We start from the raw sequence: 12,360 nt of genomic DNA on the forward strand, positions 1-12,360 counted from the left end.
AACAAGTTTGAAACCTCGTATCTCCAATATCTTTTATCGTAGATAGATCTTGATTTATTTCCTCATTTAAGAAGCCTTTGGGAAGACCTCTTCCAAATTTGAGCTCGATATTTCCATTATTTCAGCCTTGGTGATTTTTTAAACGAACGTATGTTTTTCCATTGAACCTTGAACAAGTTTGAAACCTCGTATCTCCAATATCTTTTATCGTAGATAGATCTTGATTTATTTCCTCATTTAAGAAGCCTTTGGGAAGACCTCTTCCAAATTTGAGCTCGATATTTCCATTATTTCAGCCTTGGTGATTTTTTAAACGAACGTATGTTTTTCCATTGAACCTTGAACAAGTTTGAAACCTCGTATCTCCAATATCTTTTATCGTAGATAGATCTTGATTTATTTCCTCATTTAAGAAGCCTTTGGGAAGACCTCTTCCAAATTTGAGCTCGATATTTCCATTATTTCAGCCTTGGTGATTTTTTAAACGAACGTATGTTTTTCCATTGAACCTTGAACAAGTTTGAAACCTCGTATCTCCAATATCTTTTATCGTAGATAGATCTTAATTTATTTCCTTATTTAAGAACCCCTTGGGAAGACCTCTTCCTAATTTGAGCTCGATATTTCCATTATTTCATCCTTAGTGATTTTTTAAATAAACATATGTTTTTCCATTGAACCTTGAACAAGTTTGAAACCTAGTACCTCCAATATCTTTTATCGTAGATAGATCTTGATTTATTTCCTCATTTAAGAAGCCTTTGAGAAGACCTCTTCCAAATTTGAGCTCGATATTTCCATTATTTCAGCCTTGGTGATTTTTTAAACGAACATATGTTTTTCCATCGAACCTTGAACAAGTCATTTTTTTGTGTTGTTGGACTATGGTTTAGATTTTCAAAATCTGTTATTGTTGGTTTAGATCTACGTATCGATTTACCCTCGTATAACAAATTTAAAAAAATCTTCATCTTTGGTCTACTCTTTTAACCAAAAGCCTTTAAATAAAGGCTCTAAGGACCAAATAATGTAGTAATATAGTAGCAATAAACACAGGTATAAGTGAAATTTAAAAAAACTGACTCATAATCAAAATGGCTGGACATTTAGTGAATCAAATAATTGAATTGATAAAATTTATTACAAATTTGCTACTTACTTGCTGCTAAGTAAATTATCGGCTTCGTCCGGTGTCATGGCGTCAGGTTCTGGTACGTTTTCTTCTCCGATACTGTTCTCTTGGTCGCTGGCGTCGGCGTATTCGACGTCGTTCAAATCCAAAATATTCGCCTCGGCTTTTTGAACAATCTGCGTCCTCACAGTCGTCCTATCACACGGTGGCAACACCTCGCGAACCAACAAAAACGGTTCTGATTTTTTGGTATCGACACTAACCGATTCGTCCCAACTTAACCTAACCGGTTTACTATCGAAACTATCTTGGGAATCCAGTTGCGTTAATACTGATTGAGTCGCCGTTTTGGATTGGTCGTGGTACATAACGTCGGAATCGATGGACCTCTGAGGTATCACAGTCACTTGGGAAGCGTCCGAATCGGTGGATGTCGTTGATTTTTGTTGACTAACGCTGTGCGGTCTGCTGTGTATCGTTATCTGCGACGAATCCGAATCGGTGGATTTTTGTTGAGGAACGAAAGATCTGTACGGTACTGCGTAATGCGGAGCGTCGTCGTCGTCTTCGTCGGAAAAAGTACTTTCGATTGGAACGGCATTTTGAGGTTTTTTATGAGGTACGGCGTATAAAGCTTCGATTTCCGCAGGCGTCAATTTCTTTTGGCAAGGTTCGTGTATAGTTAAATCTTGATATTCGCTAACGTCTTCCGGGGAATCGGTGTATTCTAACGGTTTATCTTCGTTTATAGGAAAATCGTACAGGAATTCTTCGTGGGGTCTTAATTTGGCTTCTATTTTTGGAGATGGTTCGTTAAAACCGCCTTCGTCGGATGTTGTCGTACTTATTATAGAAGAAGGTCGACTTCCTAAACCTGCTGCTGGAATGTTAATAGAGATACTGCTAACTTTCGTTCGTCTAGATATAACTGGTTCTTCAGTCTTTTTATCGATCCTTTGAGAATCCGTAGTTTCTATAACATGAAATATATTTTAAAATACTAACCAAGAACTAATATATAGGCAATGTAAATGACTTTTCGTAAACTATATTCTAGTATATTGTTCATAAAAACTGACCTTTAAATTATTAATTCCTCGTACATGATCATATTATTATTTATACTTGTACTTTAAATTGTTTTTTCGACATAAATCTATCATACATTCTATTAAGCACAGAAAAACTATAAAATTATTAATCAACAAATGAAACTAATTAATAAAAATAGAAGGTTTTCGTCGATTGAGATTCAAATTTAAAACTTCTACTGAAAACTAATTTCGACGTTCGAAGAATTGGAATACACAACCAGCTAATAAATTGTCTACCTAATATAATATCATAGTTTCCAAATAGTCCTTATACTAACATAAACATTCTTAATTCAGAATTAAATTGACTAACCTCAGATTTCCTTACATTAAAAAGCGGTTCAAATTAACGGACAAAATATTAGGTTAATAAATATATAATAAAAATAACGTAATGATCTTTTATATTCTTATTATCTAGTTAGGTATTCTAATAAAATTTTATAAAAATGCCAAAAATGCCGATTAGTCATATTTAACAAGAAAAGAAAAAGAAGAGAGAAATAAAATTTAGGAAGAAGAAGAAAAATGGCGAAAATATGGTTATGATTGTTATCATCGATCTAAAAGTATTAATTACATGGAAAATATCGATCTATAATTAATTTTTATCAATATCAATAATTCGAATTTTTTTTGTACATGTGTATAAAAGTGATTAGTTTTCAAAATATTCATCGTTTTTTTATAATAATAACAGTTGTTTGAGTATTTTTAAAAAAAACTAAACATTTCGTGGAACCCAATAAATTTTGAAGATATATCAGGTTAGTAGTAAAATAAGTTCGTTAACAATATAGATATATACTATTCACACATCGAAATTTACTCCAGTCAATGAAAAATGTTAAATTTTGTGTCGATATAAAAATAACTGGGAAACTATTTTTAAAATCGTGAACACAACGGAAATACTTGCAGACGAAATAAATATTGTTATTAGAAAAACATACCTGTGCAATCTATACACATCAATGTAAGTCTCAAACACATTTTATTGAGATGTTTTACCATTGGTACAAATTAGAAAAAAACACTACGCCACTATTTAATTAAAAGTCTATTTATATTAATCAGGTAAACTTCCAAGCTTCATTAGAGGCGAGGAAGTCGACATTAGAAAACAAACACTCCTATTACTTAATAGAAACAGTTGAATTTCCGAGTTTTTCTTTTTATTTGAATGAATATCTCGCTGTACTGGAAACCGTTTCAAATAAATACTACGCGACCGTATTCAAAACTAATTCTGAGATCTAAAAATAAATTTTATACACACAAACACAGATGGAAGGCAATTTTTGTCGACCGCCAATTATAAGTGCTGCTTTCCACGCGTCGCCAGTCTAATCTCGAAAAGAAACATACTCCAGATTTGACACGAATTAGTCCCAATTTAAACTACCGCTTTTGAAAGTTTCTCTTATTAAGTCAACACTCTATTGAAGGCGTTAGCATGTTTAATACAAATTAAAAATTATTGTTCGTACTTTTCAATTCTGAATTATGTGGTACATAGTTTTAAATAATAACTAAAACTTTGAAATATTTATTTATATGAATCACTGATCAGCTGATTGCGAATGCAAACACAGTACGAGTTTTTATCAGTTTTCAAACATCGCGAATTTCAAATTTATAACTTAACCTACAAAAACTTTATATTGCTTATATTTCGCTGGTTATCTGTTTTATAATTTTTCTTTTTAATAGTTTTTATGTGTTTATTCGGTTATGTAATAGATTTTAGGTAGAAAAAATGCATAAAAACCGTAAAGTTTAATAACCTGTCAATCATAAAGTTGCTGTCATATAATTTCACAGTGTTGCCAGAATTAAAAAATTTTCTTTGTTATCAGAGATTTTTAAATAAAATTTTAATTACGAGGAGTTTACAAGTTTAAAAGATTTTTGATAAAACCAAATGTCAAACGTCATTTTACATACGTCATATTACAAGATGTATTTTAGTGAAACATTTTTTTGCGCTACTCGATTGTTGATTGAAATTTTTGTTTCTCGATTGAAAGAAGTCTGGCAACACTGATTAAAAATCTTAATTAAGTTCAGTGATAATGATTGACGTCATATTGTATTGGATATAAAAATTACGATTTTGATGTAATAAAAAATTTGTAAACAAACAAACCAAAACAATATGGCGTCAATGTATGACATCATTATAATCGAATAGATCAAGAACGCGCGATTTCTTTCTGTCACTTGTCAATCAATAACATCAACTTAAATGTATATAATACGAGGGCTAGACGAAAAGTAAACGTGTAATAGTATATAGTGAGACAAAAAAGAACAGTAAAAATGCTAATAAAGATAATTTTAATTATTTTTAGTTTTATTTTTACCTTTCAGAACATTGATAATTCAAAAAAAAAACTCACCCAAAAAAGATTTTTCATTTCCTTCTTGTTCCTGTTTCTCTTGTTCGGATTTAACTTTGCTGGGACTACTGGGGGGACTTAGGGAAGATAAACTACCAGAGGCAGCCGATAAATTGTCCCTGCTCGTTTCTTTATCTTCCGAAGGGGATTTTGCAGCCGCATTTTGAGAAACCAACAACAAACCGTCGTTATCGATCACTAATTTATCCTTCCGGTCGAAATTAGAGGAAAATTCTTCGGGTTCGTCGTTATTGGGTTCGACAACGAGACTCGTCCTTTGAGATTTGATCGGGCTGATAGGCGGCGATTTAATAAAAATATCGGTCGTGGTTGGTATCACCGAAGCTGGTCTTTAAATAAAAAAAAAATGAAAATAAAAAAAAAATCGTGGGTACAATTTTTATTTATTACCTTTCTTTTCGTACGAAATCCTTCCTCCTGGAAGCCTCCGTTCGGACCGGGGGCGGCGGCGGGGAAATCGGAGGACTCTTCAATCTGCTACTGAACGAAGCACTTCTGGTCGCCGCTGTATTCTTATTTTCGATTCTGTCGTTATCGCTGCTCACCGCTAACCTCACGTCACTCCTATTTGGGTCGCTGTTGTACCTGCTGCTTCTGTTTTTCGAAAAATGCGACGTCCAGTTCCTTTGGCGTTCGATCAATTCCTTGCTGTTGAATTTTCTCTCGGGTTTGTCCGGTTTTTTCATCAGCGCCGGTCTATCGGTCTCCTTGGACACGCCGTTGGTTTTCTTCGGCGACAAGTTGAGTTTTTCCGAATTTTTGTTATTCGGAGGTGAAGGTGTTCGGGTATCCCTGGTTTCGCTGTTGGCGGAACTGCTACGGGACCTCGCATCCAGTATGTTCGAAGCGCTCCTGGTCGACTGTAGCGGTATCACCCTGTCTTTTTTATTTTCCTCCCCCAATTTTTCGAACAACGCCCGCGCGTTGTTGAATCTCGTTACGTGCGATTCGGTTCGCATTACGGTTATGTTTGTACTTTCCGCTTCCAATTTTTCAGTGGAATTGTGGCTGCTGTATCTCTTTCTGGACGAATTTAAGACTTCGTCTCTTTGCGCAGGCGTCATTGCTTGGAAAATGTTCGCTATTTCGGATACTTTCGATCCCCCGAATCTGGGTCCCTTCTTTTCTTCCATCATTTTTTGTTATTCTAGACCTGCGCACAAAATTTACATTGTAAGTTTCATTACGATACTCAAAATATTCATTAACCACCACAAATTATCAAAATACAATGCAATGTAAATTCCTATCATCTAAAAAGTCCAAACTTTTTGATTTTCCCGTATCTTTAATGAAAAAGCAACACTGCTTTTATCAATAGACAGCTGTCAATTTACCTATGTCAAGATTTGACAGCTATGACAACACTTTATCACCCGTACTATCACTTATCTTGATAAATACTATAAATAATACTTAATTTCATTGTATAAGAAATAATGAACAAAACTAATAAATTTTATAACCAAAAATTTGTGTTTCATTTAATCTACATACTTAATGACTCGCCCTCGTATATCTATATCGTATCGGTGTTGGGTTTCCAAATAAATCAATTTTAGCACTAAATTGATATTTTATATAAATTATAAGGTATGTAAATATACGAAGCCAAAATTTTAAATAAACTAACATCAAAATATACATTTTATTTACATTTACATATTAAAATTAAATGAATAAGTTGCCTTTATAGTGATTTAACCTCAAAAGGTTTTTTCGTTACTAGTATTTAATCGAAATTGCTTTTGTTCGGAATCCGATCACAATGCAGTGTAGTTCATAGATCTAGAATCCACTCGACGTAAATGACAAGCTATATCAAAATGGCCGACACATGTGGAAGTAGTCCCGATAAAACTATTTGGATTCTAGCAAAAAAAATAGTGTGACAACTATGAGATCTTTTTTTCCTTAATATATTTTATTAATTAACACTGAAGTATTATTACTGCATAAACTGTAGACTAACGAACAAGGCCTTTCAAGTAAAAGTGATACAACCACAAAAGACTTCAATAGGGAAAAAAATAAACAGTTTTATTCAAAATTCTAGACAACACTGTACCTGTGGAAGAATTGGGACCACCCTGTGTGTGTGTAAGGAAAAGCTTTAAGGTTATGAGAACAATACTTTTGATAAATTTTTGAAAATTGGTTCGTTGGTGTTAAAAAATACATATTTGGGTATATAGATATCGTTAAGAAGTAAATATGCTACTGAAAGAAGTAAATCGCGTTAAGGTTGGAAAAAACGATATTGGTTAGTGGTGGAAACCAACGAGACTGTGACCTTGAATCAAATCAAAATCATTAAGGCTCTGGAATTGGACAGAGATTTACACAATCCAGATCTAAAGGGGTACATTGAACCCTGATACTGTCATAAAATCAATTTCAATGTATCAAAACTACTTCGGTTGACAAAAGGACGTTAATGAATCTTACTTGGACCATAAGTAGGAGGTTGGAAAGTTTTTATTTGGAATTTGGATACTTACAAGACATGTAGTGATATTAGTAGTCAAATAGATTGGAAAAAAATGATAATAGTGAATAAATAAAAAGACTTGAATTGTATAATTGTATGATTTGGGTAATTCTACAGTTATTCAAGAAGAAAACAGCCCAAATCCAAACTAAAGTGTTATAATGTTTGATTTAGCAGGTTAATAAAAGTTTTTATTTGATTTTATGTAATTATTTTCATAATTCGAAGCAAAATATTCATTTTTTTTTCCTTTTTTGAGACTTATTGTTTGGTATTAAACTCGTTATGTAAAAGTGGTCAATAAAGTCGATTATCTACTACTTTTTTTGTATCTATATTCACTTCCATCTTAAGGGTATTAGAAATGTAAATAAACGAATATTTAATATAATATGTATGCTAATAAATTCGGAAATATGTAAAATATAAACGAAAACGTACCATTTTGGTTATAAAGACATTAATATTAATAATACATAAAGATTCTAGTCATATGGTTAACTAATTTCTACGAACAAATAAAGATGTTATCCACTTTTATTCCGAATATTTGTAAGTTTTGAATATTAATGTAAAATTCAACTAAAATATTAGCAAAACAAAACAATGTGACCTCAGCATTGACATTTATAGTACCCAGATGGCCTTTGCATTGTAACCCAGCCCCTTTAAATGAATAATTTCACTTTTACATTAATCCCAATGAATTGATAACACTGTTTAATTTATCGATACGTAACAGTAGATAAAATAAAATGATATTCAATACGTTTTTATGAATCATATTTCCATTTACTAAAATATGTCATATCTACTCACCCCTACTAAAAGATGGAAAATACCTTCTCCGGATGAAATTTGTGTTTTCCCGGTAACGAATTCTATTTGTGCTTTTCCGAATACTTCATGTTCATAGTATTTGTGTACGTTAATAGCTTGATAATCAACATTTTTGTTTACAATTACGAATCGATACAACAGCATATTTTCCATTCATTTTTGGACGATCACTTCACGGATAATACATTACATAAAATAAATACATAAATTGTCGGCTTCCGAATAACACTCTCGCACTTTTTCTGTCTCTTTACAAATTTACAGAGCAACAACCGGAGTCATCGGTTCTGCGCGTGCTTTACACCCCGTTTTCGACAACCAATCTGGTATCAATGTTTTTAGCGCCAATACCAAAACATACAAAAGAATATAAGAAAAGAATCTAATCAAAAATAATTGTATTGGTGACAACAGTAATTATTTGGGTTTTCTAATATATAGTAAAATTGAAATTATTAGAAATTATGCCCTCTACATTGATATTTCAGTATTTTTCATGTTAAATAATAAATATTTTAAGTCGTAAAGGCAACAATTGATATTTCGTAAAATGTGGTTTTTAAATTTTTTGTAATCAAGACCAATTTAATTACAATAGCTATAGGTACATCTAATTATCTGCAATTTTTTGTATATATAATAGTTTTAAACCAATACAATAATTGGATAAACTCGTAAAAGTAAAAATGAATTGCACTGCTCAAGGTATCTTCTACAAGGAACGGGACGATCTACTTTTATTAATACAATCCAATTTTGTGACGTCACAAGTTAAAGTAAGCGTGTAGCGTTCCTATGAAAATTATATTGGGGACATTGACTAGAAAGATAGTCACTTAGTATTTTTTTGAATCTGTTTAGTTTATATATTGCTTCGCTTTAATTTTTTTTTTGGTTGATGTGATATCGTGTAATTGGTGACGTAAGAAGACAGTTCAGTTAAGTAGACCGTCATATTCATATCCTTGTACATTTTGACAGTTGACAATAATCATCGAAGCTTGATTTTTGACATTCAGTTGTAGCAAAGTAGCAAACTAATAAAGTTGCCGAAATTGTTTTTGTTTCGTATACTAAAAACACAGTTTTTATTAAAAACTGTTCAAAATTGTGAATGATACATTTCAAAATGTTCGTAGAGCCCATTTGAAGTTTTTTCCAAGAAATAACAATGGATTCCAGGAATTCCAATAGAAATGGTAGTGTAGATGCTGAAAAGCTAAACATTAGTTTGGATATGGGAGATGAGATGAAACTAGACGAAGTAAATTATGAAAGTGACGTGTCTTCCACCAGCTCAGAAAGTTCGACAGCTCCAACAATAAGCTCAGTTAGTACGAATTCGTCGGGTAAAATTCGTCGATCTAGACGTCGGGGTCGTTCAAAAGATAAAAGTCCTTCGCCTCGATCTAAAGATAATAATAAAGTAAAGTCCTACGACTATATAACTAAATTAAATTACCTATTTCGCGATGCACGCTTTTTTGTTATCAAATCAAATAATTGCGAAAACATTATCCTTTCCAAAGCCAAAGGAGTATGGTCGACTCTTCCGCAAAATGAAGCGAATCTAAATAAAGCATATAGAGAATCAAGAAATGTTTTATTAATATTTTCGGTTAAAGAAAGTGGTAAATTTGCGGGATTTGCAAGATTACATGGAGAATCAAGACACGACGGATCCCCGATTTCTTGGGTATTACCGCCGGGTTTATCGGCGAAAGCTTTGGGAGGTGTATTTAAAGTAGATTGGATTTGCCGTAAGGAATTACCATTTTCGAATACAATGCACTTGTACAACCCTTGGAATGACGGAAAACCCGTAAAAATCGGTCGAGATGGTCAAGAAATTGAACCTAGAGTGGCGGAGGAATTGTGTCGTTTATTTCCAGAGGACGAGGGTATTGAATTGTTACCAATATTAAGGTTAGCTAAAGAAGCTTCGAAAAAAACTACATTACGCGGTAGGGATGGACATAGGCATCCGAAAGCGAGAATGCCGATAGCAGCACGACCGTCATCATTCAACTTCAGAGGTAGAGGTTCGTCGTATTCCAGAAGAAAATTCTTCTTATCGAGAGGTTTAACTTCAAGTAATTATAGAAGATCGATATCACCGAGACCCAGAGATAGATATTCGATGTTTTATAATCGCGAATCGCCTCGTCCTTACACCGCGGCGGCGGCCGAAGCGTACGTAGCTGATTATATGAGAACCATGCAGCATCAACTACCCCCTTTACCATACGTAGCACCTTCTTTATATCCATCATCTTTCGACGCCTTACCACCTCCACGTTATTATGATGGATTACCAATACCAGAATATCCAACGTCTAGATTAACTTCGTTTTCTGATAGACGCTCGTATGATCGTTCAGTGGACGAGTTTATATGGAGGACTAGTGAACGTTCAAGAGATAGGGATAGGATGAGGGAGAGGGATAGAAGCAGAAGCCGCCATCGTTACAGGGACAGGAGATGAAGATGTTGCCGAGTGTAGGAATCAAAGGGTTTTGTTAATTTTTTTGAAAATCTGATGAAAGGAAACGTTTCAGATTAATACAATCATTAATTTCTGCTCAATTGTTGGGTTTTAAATCCTTTATTAACGACAGGTATTGATTTTTTTATTATTATTAATAAGTTTGGTAAAGTTAATGAATCTTATATTCATTTAATGTTTAATGTGTTTCTTAAATAACGAAATTTGCTATTTTCAATCTTTAAGTTAAGTTCTATTGGTTTTGTTTATAAGTACAAGTAAAAATTTGAGGTTAGATTACTCTAGTAACCAAATATGGACTAAATTAGTTAATTTATTTGAAAAAATCACAAATTTTTGTATCAAACTCTAGCCCAGTGTCAAGAGCTTCTTTCCCTATGGGGATATCCGGTTCACTATCTAAATTAAACTGGAAATCTTCTTCGTTTTAACTTTGTTCAGTGTCCCCGGTCTCGGTTTTCTTATTGCTTATATAACTTTTCTTTTGCTTGGGTTTTTCTTGGCTCTACTCAAAATTACATGGATTTATATCGAATTGAATATTGAAATGTACTTTCGAGTGGAATGAACAATTTTTCAAAATGTATTTTGAGCAGATTGTGATTTCCTCGCATCAGATCTTTCCGTATTAATAAGATTACCAAACTCATTAATGTGATGTGCATAATTTGATTTATCGGTGTATTAAATTTAAGTTTTTATAAATAATGTGTCGCATTATTTGTATAATATTATATTAAAAAACTGCATTTCGAATGGTGTGATCTAATTTTTTTCTTGGTATCCAAGAACTCGTTAAGGGACTGACAAAAAAGTGATTTGTGTGAGAATAATTTTCGAGATAATATTTCTCAATAATGAACATTGGTTCGGAAATGGTGAAAGACTGTTTCTTCGAGAAAAGATTAAGGCTGTGTATTTATTGTAATCTTTTGTATATTTGTATATCAGATAATTTTATAAAGAAATTTTATTCGTATATATGTTTTCAGGAGTTTTGTGCACAGTATATGTCCTTAGAATGTTCGTTTAATAACAGAATTGATAATTTATAAGAAAAAAAATGTAAAAAATTAGATTTCAAAATGTTTATTTTATTAGAGAAGTTTTATTTTGTTTTAATTGCGCCAAAAATCGATTAATTAACAAGTTCTCAAAAATCTCTAATAATTATTTAATTATAAGTTGTTTCCACGACCCCCTTGTTTGGTTATATCAATTTTAAACTAATTTTCGACAGATCCTGGTTAAATTCCCAATTTTTACCATAAAAATTAATTAGAAATTATTTCTACAAGCCCCCTCGTTTATTTTACACCAATTTTCGACAACTTATTGTCTAATTTTTCCTATTTTACTTCATAAATAGGTAAATTGTTGGGCCCCACGACAATCCCCAGCATTTTACGAATATTTTTTTAATGAAAAATACCCCTTAGCTAGTTTACCCCAAATTTGGACATGTTTTGGCTCTATTTCGAATATTTTATAATAGTTAATTATCCCTCCGTTAAATGGATTAAAAATGGACATGTCCGGTTCAATTCCCAATGTTTTCCGGCAATTTATTATTTTCAGAGAACCCCCCTTCTATTTAAAAACTATTGTCCTTTAAATTTTGGCTATTTTTCACCAATTTTGGAAAAGTTATAGTTCAATTTCCGATATTTTCTGGCCATTTATCACTTCCAGAGGACCCCCCGTTCAATTTTTTCTATTATACACTAAAAATGGATTCCGGTTCAATTCCCAATGTTTTCTGGCTCTCCCCCATTTAATTTTATTTAATTAGAAAATATTTTCATAATCCCCTCGTTTCGTTTTGGATATTTTACACCAAATTTGGACATTTTCTGCTATCGTACAATTTCCAC

At 32.6% G+C, this 12,360-nt stretch overlaps 2 protein-coding genes across 3 annotated transcripts in view; one reads left to right on the top strand and one right to left on the bottom strand.

Annotated features, from left to right (window-relative positions):
* Positions 1–8,275, bottom strand: part of LOC130447635 (uncharacterized) — a 34,684-nt gene extending 26,409 nt beyond the window's left edge. Inside the window, exons 1-4 of one of the 2 annotated variants that reach the window (XM_056784571.1) lie at positions 7,960–8,275; positions 5,040–5,802; positions 4,629–4,978; positions 1,160–2,105 (exon numbers count right to left, since the gene is read on the bottom strand). In XM_056784571.1, coding sequence (XP_056640549.1) covers positions 1,160–2,105; positions 4,629–4,978; positions 5,040–5,785 — 2,042 coding nt within the window. In that variant the 5' untranslated portion in view covers positions 5,786–5,802; positions 7,960–8,275. The remainder of the gene's footprint in view (positions 1–1,159; positions 2,106–4,628; positions 4,979–5,039; positions 5,803–7,959) is intronic. The other variant, XM_056784570.1, reaches the window with a different exon arrangement.
* A 697-nt stretch (positions 8,276–8,972) lies between these two features.
* Positions 8,973–11,583, top strand: LOC130447640 (YTH domain-containing protein 1). Its single transcript, XM_056784580.1, has one exon. It carries the CDS (start codon positions 9,152–9,154, stop codon positions 10,463–10,465), a length of 1,314 nt encoding a protein of 437 aa, XP_056640558.1. The 5' UTR covers positions 8,973–9,151; the 3' UTR covers positions 10,466–11,583.
* The last annotated feature ends 777 nt before the right edge of the window (positions 11,584–12,360 follow it).

The sequence above is a fragment of the Diorhabda sublineata genome, chromosome 8 (genome assembly GCF_026230105.1).
Source record: "Diorhabda sublineata isolate icDioSubl1.1 chromosome 8, icDioSubl1.1, whole genome shotgun sequence".
In the NCBI taxonomy this organism is placed as follows: domain Eukaryota; kingdom Metazoa; phylum Arthropoda; class Insecta; order Coleoptera; family Chrysomelidae; genus Diorhabda; species Diorhabda sublineata.